The sequence below is a fragment of the Emys orbicularis genome, chromosome 9, assembly GCF_028017835.1.
Source record: "Emys orbicularis isolate rEmyOrb1 chromosome 9, rEmyOrb1.hap1, whole genome shotgun sequence".
In the NCBI taxonomy this organism is placed as follows: Eukaryota; Metazoa; Chordata; order Testudines; family Emydidae; genus Emys; species Emys orbicularis.
Genome location: NC_088691.1, coordinates 50,072,498 through 50,087,134, shown reverse-complemented (window position 1 = coordinate 50,087,134; position 14,637 = coordinate 50,072,498). Strand labels below are relative to the sequence as shown.

Here is a 14,637-nt window from a genome sequence, read left to right as displayed (position 1 = left end):
TGTGGTAATGTCCCAGCATACCCCACCATGTCACACCTGCTAGGGACTGTGGTCTTACCTGACTCTCTCAGCTCCTTCCTGGCTGAAACCAGATTTCATGGTGATATTTCTAGAATAGCGTTGTCTGTGTTCTTACATCAAGCAGGAGGCTTGATTGGATGTAAAATTAAAATGTTGGCAGGGTTTTAATTTCTGTATCTATGGGGTCACTTTCAAAAAAAATCTGTCAAAGTCAGCAGTTTATATTTTATGTTGCATTTCTATTAGACAACTGTTGGCTTTTTGATAGGTTGAACACTAGTATAACATACCTTGGAAACAGCTCACCTCATTTGATGAGAGGTCAACACTGCAGCTCTTAGTTATGTCCGGCACTAAAGATTTCCCTTCTGCTAGCTGGAAAATAGGGTTGAACTCCTTGGCCCAGCGCAGACAGAAATTCAGCTATGGAGTTCTAAAGTTTAGATGAGGCTATGCTAACAAGATCCAATATGATGGAAAGAAATTGGGTAAACTCTTGTTTTACTGGAACTGTTTCTTTAAGTATGAGGCTATTGCAGACTTCTCTTTTTGATAACTGTTATAAACAGACTTTAATTTAGCTGTGTCATTGAGCGTAACTGCTGCAGTAGACTTACTTTTACCATAAAGTTTGTTGAGAAAGGAGGGCCTATGTGGCTGAGGTACGGGACTGGGAAGCAGAGACCTAGGGTCCCAGCCCTTCTGCAAACTTAGTGTGACCTCAGGCATGTTACTTTATTGTTCTCTGCCTTAGTTTCCTGTCTGCAAAACAGGAGCAGTACTTCCTCAGCCTGACTCTACACAAACCTAGCTGGAAAAAAATGATTTCATATCCCTCACTCTCATAGCTGGATTCAGATGCTGACAGGGATCCTTTTTAAAGGGAAGAGCAGCTCTATCATCATTAGCAGTAAAATAGTCAAGTGCTGATATTGTCATCTTTAGGCTTCAAAGTTAAATACCTAGAGAGATAAATGGGACACTTCACATCTGACTAGTTTTGACACTTCATATTTTTAAAGTTATCTTTGTAGGCATGAGGGTTAGCAACCTAATTTTTTATAAATGAAAACATATTCTAGAACAGTTCTATAGCTAGCACCCATGGGATCCTGACTGTAGCTGATAGTCTAGCTTTGCTGTTGGTATTGCAAATAAGCATAGTGGCAGGTGTTTAGGAAAGCAATGCATGTGTTGGAGCAGTTTAAAAGCACATAAACTGGTCATTATTTTGTCCTTACACTGGATGCTTTCATCTTTCCCATGTTAATTATCTGCCTTTAACATTTACTGGAGGATGGTGAATTTTTCACCAACTTGTTTCTCTTTAAGAAGCTCTAGCAGTCCAGGACTAGGCCCTATATTCCTACAGGAGCTTACAATAACTTTGGGAGGGAAAGAGACTGGCATTAGCACTGCAATAAGGGAAGGGGACTCCTGAGGTTGAGAAGAACGCACTAGTGTTCTCCTGTCTCTTTCACCCCATCCCTTTTAAAAAAACAAACAAAAACAAAATAACCTTTCCAAGCAAGCATACAGGAAATTGCTAAATTATCTTGAGCCTGACAGAAGGATTCAAGCCAACTGGTCCAGGACTCTCAACTACATTGAGGCATGGCAGCTTAGCTTAGTTAGGCCTAGCTCCAGTTCCAAGCATCCACTGTGGACTATCAGACACCCTTTGCACCACCTGAATTCTCTTAACAGGTTAGCCACATCCACCTTTGCCACCCAAAGCCTGGTTAAAACTAGATGCCCTAGAACTGCTTCAAGATGGTTTTCCATACTATGGCATAAGCATCTCTGGACAAGGAGTAAAGGGTAAAATACACCTCCCCCCATCCCTAACAGCAAGGGCTGCTCCTTAGAAATAAGTACTAAAAAACCCCAAAGATTTTAAGTTTGTTTATTCAGATATAAATTGAAAGCAGTTGATGAATGGAGCACAGCCCCACTTCCTCCACTATCTCCCCGCCCCCCCTTAAAATTAATGCAAGAGATGAGGAAGAACAGCAGCAGAGAGAAAGCAGCAAGTAATTTAGTGACAGAAGCATCATGGCTCAAGAGTTAAAATCTCTGGGAGATTAAGGGTAGATAATGAGATTAGCATCAATATGTCAGTCAGCCTTGTCATGGAGGAGAGCATTTATGGCCAGTTTATGTACCTTCTGGGCACAAAAGCATCAACTGACAAGTGCTGTTCCCAAATGCAGGAAAATGCATTGCAAACATGGATTTGCCAGCTGTAGAAGTCCTGGAGAAAGGAGAAGACTTCACTTCTATGGTGGCTCACACCAAGACACAGTTCTCCTATGCATCTGTTTTTGATCCAGCTCATTTTTACTAAATAGATATTATGGGCCACAGGCAAGATCATGTAAAGTTATTAAAGTAACTCCAAGGTTTCCAGTACAATTGTGTTTGATGTTTAACTATCAACTTTTCTAGGCAACCATTTTTTTTCCTGACCTCTTCAGATGATCACTTAAAATAGGTTTCTTTGGCCTAGCTTCTACAGTATGCGTTTGCCACACTGTGCTAGAAGGATCATATAGAGGGAAGCTGCAGAATAGCATCTGAAATGGTACCAAACAAATATATATTCTATGTCCAATTAAATTTCAAGCCCCCTTGTACATCATTTTGAAAGCACACAGAGTCCAATAGGAGCAGTAGCTGGAACTATTCTATCAACCCAGGAGGAGTGGTGCTACACAGGATGCTTTGTGGCACCAAAAACTGTTGGGTTAAGGATTAATTCACAAAGGTGAAACCTTACATACCAACACCAGGCAGCCTATGGAGTCAGGAAAGGGTTTAGGTATGAGAATGAGAATCTACCATGTCCGGTCTTCCTGTTCTGCCTCAGGCCCCCCTCAGCCATTTTTAACTAAAAGCAATATCAGGCTCTTAAGATTTATAAACATCTCAACCTCTCACAGGACTCTGTCTAGCTCTCTTAACAGACACTTTAATGAAGACACCTCACTGCTGTATTTGTCAATCCATCTTTTTCAGAGCCTTGGTGTTTCGATGACTCAGCCAGTGAGACTATGGCCCTCACATACATATTTTCTTCCTTCCTCCTTTTATTTAAACCAGCATTCTCCTCCCCTTTTGGTTGTCATCTTCAGACCTTGTGGAAAACCTCAGGGTAATGTCCAGAGAGGAAGTGCTTCACCTCTGAGAGCAGGTTGCCCTTTATAAGAGCAGGCAGCTTCTGGGTATGGTGAAGACAGATAGCACTGTGTTTGTGAGAAAGCACTGCAACTATTATTAAGCATGAGCAGCAGCGCATGGCCTATTACTAGGGAAAACGTGACCATCCAAGTGACTAGCTCACATACTACTGGGCTGGAGACTCCATATGGGACATGCCTGGTATTAATTTACATTGCTTTCCATAAATCTAAGTTTAGCCCGAGTCAGCCATAAGCAGGAAAGCTGTGGAAGGAACTAGCAACAGTATAGGTTTTGACCCCCCAAAAGAGGAATAGCTCTGATTAAATATCACTCGGAAATACGCATAAGGGTTTAGCTCCATGGGGGATTTCTGCTGTTACTCTTGTAGGGGCAGCTGAGGTGCTGCTGCAACAAACAAAACTTTGAACTCCTAGGCACCACTGCATCCACTTCTTGCACGTGTTTTGTGCTGAGAAATCCTGACTCTGGCCACTGAAACCTTAATGATGACTTGTTTCTTGATCCCAATGCAGACAGTGCACACTGTGCTTGAGACTGCACAGAATGCTGGGATGGATGGGAGGCAGGGAGGTCACCAAGCACCTATGAAAACCAGTAAGGGCCCAGGTGCTCGAAGGAACTTCTTCCCCCCCTCCCCACACACAACATAGACGTGCAGTCAGTTTCCTATCTATTTTCAAAGAGATAAGATTTCAAAGTCTTCATCCTCCGAGTCAAAGAATCTTTCCAACCTGTCTGCATCAGAAGAGTCTGAAAGACAAGAGACAAAACCACCTCTGTTTAATGTGCCCATTGCTTAAAACAGATTTACACCAAAGCCATTCACCAGCCCAAGCTGTATGAGAGGAAGAGGGGGGCATGATTGGCTGAGGGATTTGTAGGGAAGGGAGAGAAGAGGACAGAGCATGCTTTAATAGCAAGTAACAATGGACAATCCACATTACACCTACACTATGTGTGGCACAGGATATATCAGCTATCCCTAAATGGTATGTTCCTCAGCACTGGACAGTTTGTGTCACAGCCTTAATGTGGCACAACCTTGTGTTCTAAAGTCTGGAGGCTGTATGTAGAAGTGTCAAATGCACAGACTCTATACACCCATAAATATATATGCTGTACACTATATAGAGAGAGTTCTGATTAAAGAGAGGCTTGGTTCAACTATATCTTTGGAAAGAGTGGACCAGTGCTGTCTTGAGGCTTTATATGGACCATACTCAATCCTCTGTTGCTAGTATTGGGAGATGTCACACATCCCAACACGAGTTGAAGGAACATTTCCTTTTATTAATGCCTTTGATCCAGAACACTAGGAAAGGGCAACACCACAACCCAGATGTTACTGACTCAGCTGAGGCCAGCTCTAGCAGGGAGGTGACACTGATGCAGAGTCATGTTTCCTACTGATTTGAAGAGTGCAGGCCACGCCGATGGAGCAGGCATTGGTGAATGCCCAGCACACACACTGCCTTCAGTGCTGCTGTGTTGGTCTATGATAGTTTTACCATTACAGCAGACATGCCAACGGAACCCTCCAAATTTGGAGCTGCCCATAGAGGAAAACTCAACAGAGAGGGGAAAGAAGTGGAACAGAGGAGACCTAGCAGAGACCAACACTAGCTAAAGCAACAAGAATGTGTGTTTTAGGTTTTACCAGAGTAACCAACAGCTAGTGAAATGCTGACTGCACAGCAGGAACAGAGGAGACTAGTCAGCTAAGAATTGGCAGGGCTCCGGGTTGGGGCTCATTCGGTTGGATGAGGGAGCACATGCAAAAGCCCAATGGTTACTGCTTTCCAGTGTTCCAACTAGATTGAGGGCCCACATGTGCACCAAGAGCATGGATGTATCTATACAGAAAACACCCAAGGGGAAGTACTCTCAACTGATGCAATAAGGGAAAAAGCAGCCAATATCTCAAGGAGGACAACAATTGCAGTAAGACCAAAGTGAGACTGAATTAATCACAATCATCAGTAATTCTAATGAGGGCCATGGCAATAAGATGAGCAGAAAAAAAATGGATTGGTAAGGGGAGGGCGAACTGAAGGTGAACAGCCCATTCCAACATTATAGGGAGGAACAAGAGATGGGAAATAGGAAAAAATTGAACTGAGAAGGATTAAGAATAAGGGAAAGGAAAAGCTTTCTTGGAGGAATGGACAGAGTGTGAGATAAGGGAGACTGTGAGAAAGGCAGTGATAGAACTGAGTGTCACAGCAGGGAGAAATAGATAAGAGTACATGGTATAAATGACAAGACACATCCAGTTCCTGGTAACTACAGAGATGTTTGTCCACAGATATTCCCGATGGCTGGGCCTTACCTGGTGTGAGATTCAGAACATCAGGGCTGGAAAAGTGTGATGGCTGATGTTCTACCAGTTCAAACATTGGCAGAGCTCCTCTTAGCAGGGACAGCTGTGGAGTGAACACAGAAGCCAGCCTATTAGCACAAATATGCTCCCAATCAAGGATAATAGTGACAGCCTCTTCACTCAGGAGCTGGAAGAAAGGTGAAGAATCTGACAGAAAAACTGACTAATATGTTCCTCTTCTCTACCTTTAAACCCCTGCCTTTTCTGGAAGGGAGCATTCAGCTAGCTGGTTTCTATCACTAGACAGCAAGGGATGGCAAAGAGGATCCATGCTGCCTTTGGCCCTCCTCCCAGTTCGTAAGGAAAGATCCTGGAAGAGCAGTACATCAGAATACTTATTTTAAAAGGGAGTTCATGTGTAGAGATTTCCTGGTGTAGAGATTGAGAGCAGCCCTATCCTAGGAGCACCAAATACACACAAGCACCAAGAAGGGTAACTAGAGCCTCACAGCATCCAAGGCAAACAGCAGGGCTAGCCTTGGGAAATACTCAAGGCATTATCAGGGAGTGGTTATATTTGTTCTTCAAGCTAAATGAGTTATTAGTTCTGAGGGTTCAGCTTCTAAGCCCCAAACTAACCAAACCACAGCTTAACTGTATCTCTACAACCTGGGACTGTTAAAGCCACCAAACCTCAAATTAGGCAAGGATGGGGCATGGTTACTATATGGACCTGAGACTCCCATCAACCCCCCTTCTCACATATTTCCAAGAAATAAACAAAGGGTGTTCCTTGTATTCCACAGAGATCCCACAGTGCCCTGTTTTAGCAGAGGTGTTAGCCTCATTGTCCTCAACAGTTCCAAGGTGGGTAATTCTATTTTGCTCACCCAAATTCCTTATGCAATTTCAGAAGGTTGCGGTGCACTTCAATTCCTTTTCTCATTGCTACTTTGTTAAACTGCTGCTGCGGGGACTGACTGAGGAAACCAGGGGTCTTTCCCAGTCTCTGGCAGACTTCCGGTGACATGCCGGACAAGACACGAATCTCACTCACAGACCTGTCTAATTTTTCTAAAAGTGATTATAATTTTTTTGTAAAGTGATAACTCCTATTTTCAGCCTTGAAGAGCTTCACACATGAATGGTTGTAAGGTGCTTAGAGATCATAATTGAGCTAGTCCCCCCATACCGGTCAATCTGCAGCCTTCAAGGCAAGGCATAGAAGATCACCTCTCAGGCATTGCATTTCTATTTGCTAGTTAAATGTGGGGGGCTGAGTTCTTTTTGGTTTTAATTAACAACTAGTTGTGTACTCTTTAAAAGGTGGTCACCCTGCAGAGTGTGCTGGATGCATTTGCAGAAGTTGGAAAATAATGTAGACAATGCCCTTTACCAGTGACATGGCTGAACACAAACCTTTTTGATTTGCTGGCACCAGTTATTAAAGTCTTCCTCTGTGTTGCAGAAAAAGCCCTGAAAAGAAATTTTATACAATCTTTATTAGCTTAGAATAAAAACAAAAAAAGTGTGGATACTGCCAAAGGCACACAGAGAAATGCCAAGCAATTATATGAAATATACATTCTGAACGTTGGCTATGCCAATAAAAATGTTTGCTTTTCATGTAGTGACAGAGCCAAAAATTTGAGAATGTTTTTGTAGTTCTAGCCACCTGGCTTTAAACTGCAATTCAGATGGAGCAAAACTGGCTACTTTTCATGGACTTAGGCCAGTCTCTTCCAATGCTGAAAACACTGACTATGGTCTCAACTGGGGCACATGACTTACAAGGAGAGGCTGAGGGAACTGGGCTTATTTAGTCTGCAGAAGAGAAGAGTGAGGGGGAATTTGATAGCAGCCTTCAACTACCTGAAAGGGGCTTCCAAAGAGGATGGAGCTTGGCTGTTCTGAGTGGTAGCAGCAGGGCCGCCCGGGGGGGGGGGGGGGGGGGGGCGGCAAGTGGGGCAATTTGCCCCAGGCCCCGCAGGGGCCCCCACGAGAGTTTTTCGGGGCCCCTGGAGCAGGGTCCTTTACTCGCTCCGGGGGCCCCGGAAAACTCTTGCGGGGCCCGGGGCCCCGGAGCTTCTTCCGCTCCGGGTCTTCGGCGGCAATTCGGCGTCGGGGGCCCCCCGCCGAAGACCCCAGGCCCCCTGAATCCTCTAGGCGGCAGATGACAGAACAAGAAGCAATGGTCTCAAGTTGCAGTGGGGGAGGTCTAGGTTGGATATTAGGAAAAACTATTTCACTAGGAGGGTGGTGAAGCACTGGAATGGGTTACCTAGGGAGGTGGTGGAATCTCCATCCTTGGAGGCTTTTAAGGCCAGCTTGACAAAGCCCTGGCTGGGATGATTTAGTTGGAGATTGGTCCTGCTTTGAGCAGGGGGTTGAACTAGATGACCTCCTGCGGTCTCTTCCAACCCTAATCGTCTATGATGGAAGTGACATGGGGACAGAGCCAGCCCAATTGGACACACAGTTCAGACATTTCAAATTTACCTGAAAACAGAGTGTCACAATTGTACTTGGGTCCAGAGGTGCCAGCTTTCTAATGGCTCTGCCCCAGGCCCTGCCCCACTCCACCCCTTCCCCCAAGCCTCCACCCTCACCCCTCTTCCCATCCCCGCTCCACCCTGCCTCTTCCCTCTCCCGAGCATGCCCCGCCATCGCTCCTGTCCCTCACTCCAGCGCTTCCTGCATGCCACGGAACAGCTGATCCGCAGCGGCAGGAGGCGCTGGGAGGGAGGGGGAAGTGCTGATCGGTGGGTGCTCAGCACCCACCATTTTTTCCCCGTGGGTGATCCAGCCCTGGAACACCCACGAAGCCAGCGCCTATGCTTGGGTCATCTACTTCACCAAAAGGCAGGTTGCAAATCCAGACTGCAATTCAGAGGTGGCAGAACCTCAGAATTATTAGGCTGCTGTCAGATAAAGTCAGGGGTACAGAAGAGGCAACGTCTCTCTAGGTACCCTTCACTATACCCTGGGGCTGGAGTGAATTCTGGGACTGTTTATGATCTCCATGGGTCGATGCATTCACTTTATTTCGGACTTGCCTGCAGCACTTGCCACACTGCATGACAGACCCTTAGCAATTAGTCACTGTGTAGATGTAGCAGTGTAAGGGTTTTTTTTCCCCTCTACTGAATTGTTTCATGCAGAAGAGTTATTTTTGACCAAAGTTTTAATTTAAGTCAGGGTATGGAAGAGTTTGCCAATAGGACTGGCAAGTAAATAGCATCTGCATCAGCAGACTTGTAGGGAGAGGAAACAGCCAGAAAAGAAGGGAAGGCTGAAAAAGACGGTTCCAACTGCTACAGTGGCACGACTGCAAAGACAGGGTCAAGCTCTCAACAGCTGGCACAGAAACAAGTCACAGGTACACACCACTGCGATGGATGGGTCAAGTTCAGCAATGCTCATTCGGCAGGGGGGGTGCTGACAGTGGAAGCTCTCATCAGGGATACAGCCGTTGTCACTGGGTTCCATTGCAGGTTGTGTAGTGTGGGGGTCCAAGTAAATTAGCTCCTCACCTGGACAAATAGAGGAGAAATTAACAGGGTATGTCGCACCAGATGAGCACCTTGTGAGTGAGTGGATAAAGGTCACTAACACATCTTTTGTCCCTTCATAATCGGTTCATGATTTGGAAAACAGAAAGAAGAGGAAAACAGACAGGTGCTCACAAAGGAAAAGAGGGAGGAGAGGATAAACAAGTTACACAAACCCATGAAGGGGAGTCAGCTCTGGATCTAGGACAAGGTCAGACAGACCCATCTGCTGCAATTTAATTCTATGAGAGGAATGTTCCACAAGGAATAGCACTTTAGGGTTTGTGTAAGAGAGTCTATACCCATGGCTGCAGTCACCCTGGATCCTCGCTCACAAGGAGGTTTATCTCACAGCACCCTCAAGCTGTTCTAAAGTAAAGGGAATAACACTCTGGGGAAGGTGAGGGCGAGTTGGGGGAGGGCTGCACTGCTCCACAGTCACTCCCCTATCTGTGGGCAGACATCTCAAGACAGACTGGACACCTCCCTAACATGGCACAAAGCTAGGCTGGTTAGTCACTCACCTACATAGCCAATGAAGTAATGAGCACTGTTGGGTTTCCCTCCAATCACTCCCAGGGACTGAGGCATCATGAAGCAGTGCTGGAAAGCAAGAGAGAACATGGGCAGATGGCAGGCAGCAGCAACTAGAGCAAGTAATCAGAAATCAAACTCAAAGGCAATCACTGTGATAGTGGCACATGCTGGGCTTCTGAACCGTGAGCAAGCCCAGCAGCAGAAGCAACGGTTTATGGTAGAAGGTCTCTGCCAGGGTGGAAGGATGCTGCAACATGGAGCCTTCAAGGGAAAGAGGCTCAGAGAAGCCTTAGAGCCCTGGAGAAGTAGACCAAGAAGAAAAAGGGGCAGGAGGAGGAAGAAGAGATGAAACTCCAGACATTGCATGGTGCAATCTGCACTATGGTCACAAATTCCACGAGCAACTGAGCAAAACCCTCACTCCACTCAGTCAATGACTAAGCTCCCATTGACTTTAGTAGTGTCAGGATTTTACCCTAAATCTTTTGTCAATGGATCTGCAATAGCACTCCCAAGGGAATTACATTGTTCCGAATGTTCTTGGGAAATGGATGAGAGAATTTAGCATCCACGTTGCTGAATCCAAGCACAATTCAGTGAATTCAGGCCAAGTATCCAGCCTGAATTCAGAGTGCCCATACTCACATAGCTGAGGGACTCACACCACTGTTAGAGCAAGACACTGTGCAACCTTCTTCACAAAGTTAACGTGTGCCCCTCAGAACCTGATCTCTGCCAGCCTCGGCTGCTCCAAGGGCTGGTCTGGAACCCCAGAGTTCTGCTCACCTAAGTTCTGATTTGCAGCACACACAGCTCTGACACCATAGCCAGATGTGGACTTGCAGCACACAGCACTTAAAGCTCAGGCTGCTGCCAAGCAGAGACTGGCAGTCATGCTGAATGCTCTGGTGGCTTGGGTTGGGTACAGACACAGCTAGGGACTGACATTAGACCATGGGTAAAATTCTCAGAAGCACCTAAAAATCTCATTTTCAAGAGTGACTTAACCACTTTGGCTCTTAAGTCCCATTGACTGTCAAGGAGACTTAGGCACCTAAACACCAATGTCTCTCTTGCAACTGGAACTTGGGCACTTATGAACATTTTGCCCCAGAACCAGTTTTACACCTGACCTAATCAAGACTTATTCCTTGGCTCTCAGCAGTAAAACACTGGAAAGTCAGCTCACCCATGGCCATGCCAAACAGCACTAATTCCCCTACCTTTAGTGTTTCAATATAAGCTTCATTGATATCCGTGAGCCCAAGGCGAAGAGGTATCAGGAGCACCAATGGTTTCCATTGCGACAACCTATCTGTAACCTCTGCTCCATCCGGGAACCCATTATAGAGCAGGTCTGACTCTGCAGCAGGGAACGCTGCAGCCCCAGCACACAAGAAATTGGACTTGCATAACCGTCCTACAGAAAGGGAGCACACACACAAGCAGAAATGATTTCAGGAAAAGCATCAAACAGCTTCTAGTCCTTGAATACTTCTCCCCTAACTCTTCCCCCCTTTCCCCCCCACTGCCGCCTCAGTGCTCAACAGAAACTGCCATCTAATTTCTCAGAGCTACATGACACTTAAATAAGCAGCTGGTTTAAAGAGCAAGCGCTTTGCTTGAGTTATATATTCTCTCCAGAACCCTCTGGTAAAGTTCACATTGATGTAAACTTATTTTAGAAATACTGTACATCAAGCCTTTTACACCAAAGCACTTAAAACACTCATGGTATGTCTACACATCAATAAAACACCCGTGGCTGGCCTGTGTCAGATGACTTGGGCTTCCGGCGCTCGGGGTGCAGGGCTATACAACTGCAGTGTAGATATTCAGACTTAGGCTGGAGCCAGGGCTCTGGGACCCCATGCGAGGGAGGGTTCCAGAGCCCCGACTCCAGTCCGAGCCCGAACATCTACATTGCAATTTTAGAGTCTCACAGTCTGAGCCCAAGTCAGCTGACACAGGCCAGCTGCAGGTGTTTTATTGCTGTGTAGACATACCCACAGGGATCACGTGGGGCACCATTAAAAAGCAGCCATCTTTAGGGCAGCAATGCAAGAACCAGCAACTGCCCTGTGCCAGCAAGATTAAACAGTACACTTGTGAGAAGAGGCAAAACAACTATGCAATTGAAGTCACAGGGAGAATTTAGGTAGAAAGAATGTAAGTGCTTGAGTTGTAATTTGGTCAGGACACTGGGGCTGAACACAGGAGGTCTTCATCTGTAATAAGATACAAACGGAGCACTAAATAGCCACACTAAGAGTCTTACGGGGACCCTTCATGGTACTTAAGTCTTCAAAGACAGACAACATAGGATTTCTGACAAGTATTCTTGCCAAGGTCAGGCAGGTCAAATGAAAGGAGTCCAAGAGACAATTCCAGGGGTATCCAAAGTTGGAGTGTTCAAAAATTCTGGAACCTCAGTTAACTAAGATCCCTTAAAACAAAACACATCTGCATCAGCTCTGACAAACCATGACAGCGTCTTTACAAGCAGCAGAGTTGACTACGATTAGGGGTATTTCAAGAAAGCTTTCAGTTCTAATACCTTTTTTTGGTTGTCTGGTTCCACAAAATAGCTTCCAAGCAATCCCAAATTTTCCACTCCATGAGACCTTCCAGCTTGCACCATACCAGTGAGGATATTGACAAGTGGAGTCTGCCTAGGAGGGTAATGTGAGGGATACTATCAACACAATGCATGCTGTGAAGTCAGGGATCATTCAGAAGCTACTTTAAGAGCCCTAAGGGGAGTGGAGGAGGGAAAACATTATTATAATTGGGAGGTACTTTACATTTCAAGGTGGCTTCGTGTTTTAACAGTGACACTTAGAACAAACAGCTGTCCATTTAGAGTACTGTACAAATACTGATCCTCACAGCACACCTGTGAGGTGAGCACTGAGTACCCCCATTTTACAGATGGGGAAACTGAGGCAGAAAGTTTAGCCAGGTTGCTGAAGGCCACCCAGCAACTCAGTGACAAACAGATTTTCCCATTACATGGGAGTTTCTGACCCCTACCCCCAATTACACTTCTCTAGGCCTTACTACCTCACTTGCCAAGTCTACCGCTCCATAGAAAACTGTGGTGTTATTTTATACTAAAGTGATGCAGATTAACAATTGCAAAGCAAACAGAAAAGGTGGCCCAAACAAGAAGCTGCAGCCATGTATGGCACAACATGTGTAAGTACTTCCAGGCATCTGCAGTTCAAGCAGGGCACTTGTTTGCCAGACCTATATCCAACTAGACCAAGAGAAGGTGCTATAAGGACACAAAGCATTCGCAATGCATAAATGTCTAGTTGGCAGCCGGTATCAAGCAGAGTGCCCCAAGGGTTGGTCCTGGGGCCGGTTTTGTTCAATATCTTCATTAATGATCAGGAAGATGGCGTGGATTGCACCCTCAGCAAGTTTGCAGATGACACTAAACTAGGAGGAGTGGTAGACACACTGGAAGGTAGGGACAGGATACAGAGGGACACCTAGACAAATTAGAGGATTGGGCCAAAAGAAATCTGATGAGGTTCAACAAGGACAAGTGCAGAGTCCTGCACTTAGGACGGAAGAATCCCATGCACTGCTACAGACTAGGGACCGAGTGGCTAGGCAGCAGTTCTGCAGAAAAGGACCTAGGGGTAACAGTGGATGAGAAGCTGGATATGAGTAAACAGTGTGCCTTTGTTGCCAAAAAGGCTAATGGCATTTTGGGCTGTATAAGTAGGAGCATTGCCAGCAGATCGAGGGACATGATCATTCCCCTCTATTTGGCATTGGTGAGGCCTCATCTGGAGTACTGTGTCCCGTTTTGGGCCCCACACTACAAGAAGGATGTGGAAAAATTGGAAAGAGTCCAGCGGAGGACAACAAAAATGATTAGGGGGCTGGAGCACATGACTTATGAGGAGAGGCTGAGGGAACTGGGATTATTTAGTCTGCAGAAGAGAAGAATGAGGGGGGATTTGCTAGCTGCTTTCAACTACCTGAAAGGGGGTTCCAAAGAGGATGGATCTAGACCGTTCTCAGTGGTAGCAGATGACAGAACAAGGAGTAATGGTCTCAAGTTGCAGTGGGGGAGGTTTAGGTTGGATATTAGGAAAATCTTTTTCACTAGGAGGGTGGTGAAGCACTGGAATGGGTTACCTAGGGAGGTGGTGGAGTCTCCTTCCTTGGAGGTTTTTAAGGCCCGGCTTGACAAAGCCCTGGCTGGGATGATTTAGTTGGAGATTGGTCCTGCTTTGAGCAGGGGGTTGGACTAGATGACCTCCTGAGGTCCCTTCCAACCCTGATATTCTATGAAACGGAAACATTTGGAGGCATTTGTTTGTGTCATACTAGGTATATGAATGACTGGGCAATACAGCTTTTTGTTTGGGCTATTTGCAGACCCTTCTCTAAAGGTACTTCTCCTATCTGAGTCCATTTATTTTTTCATTTGCCATCACTGGGTTAGTGGACTGATCTGGCCATCCTGTAAAACTTTTTGTATTTATTCCATACCCTCGGAAGCATTATTTGGTTTTCCTTCCAAGACTTTCCTGCCAGCAGTCTGAAAAATCTTGTCACTCTTATTGCAGCTATTTGCTCTGTTGCATTACAAATCACTACCTGGATTTAGCTATTTGCAACCATTCTGTGCTTTCATCCCATGTATAGTTCTGAAATTCTTTATCTTTGATCTCGTGTGCTCCTTATGTCCCAGCCTCCTTTAAACTGAATCTTCCTAACAGTGCTTTGGGTTTAAGTGATTTACTCATAGCATGTTCCATTAGTTGTCCCCTGTATTCATTTGGTTCCTGGGTCCAGTGGTCCCTCCCACTAGGCTTGGGGAGGGGCCTTTAGAAGTGGGTGGGAACAACCTCCCAGGTTTTCCAATAAGGCTGTATAGGCTTCCAGGCTTGGCCCGAGCTCTGGGACCCTCCCACCCTGCAGGGTCCTAGAGCCCGGGCTCCAGCCCAAGCCCAGAAGTCTACACAGCAATGAAACAGTCCG

General features: G+C 45.9%; 1 protein-coding gene across 1 annotated transcript in view; it reads right to left on the bottom strand.

Moving 5' to 3' along the window:
- Nucleotides 1-3,901: 3,901 nt before the first annotated feature.
- The window catches only part of ATG4B (autophagy related 4B cysteine peptidase), a 35,776-nt gene continuing 25,040 nt past the window's right edge, over nucleotides 3,902-14,637 (bottom strand). Inside the window, exons 8-13 of the mRNA XM_065411136.1 lie at nucleotides 10,857-11,053; nucleotides 9,621-9,699; nucleotides 8,933-9,078; nucleotides 6,965-7,021; nucleotides 5,555-5,648; nucleotides 3,902-3,975 (exon numbers count right to left, since the gene is read on the bottom strand). Of these exons, the coding sequence (XP_065267208.1) occupies nucleotides 3,902-3,975; nucleotides 5,555-5,648; nucleotides 6,965-7,021; nucleotides 8,933-9,078; nucleotides 9,621-9,699; nucleotides 10,857-11,053 (647 nt within the window). The remainder of the gene's footprint in view (nucleotides 3,976-5,554; nucleotides 5,649-6,964; nucleotides 7,022-8,932; nucleotides 9,079-9,620; nucleotides 9,700-10,856; nucleotides 11,054-14,637) is intronic.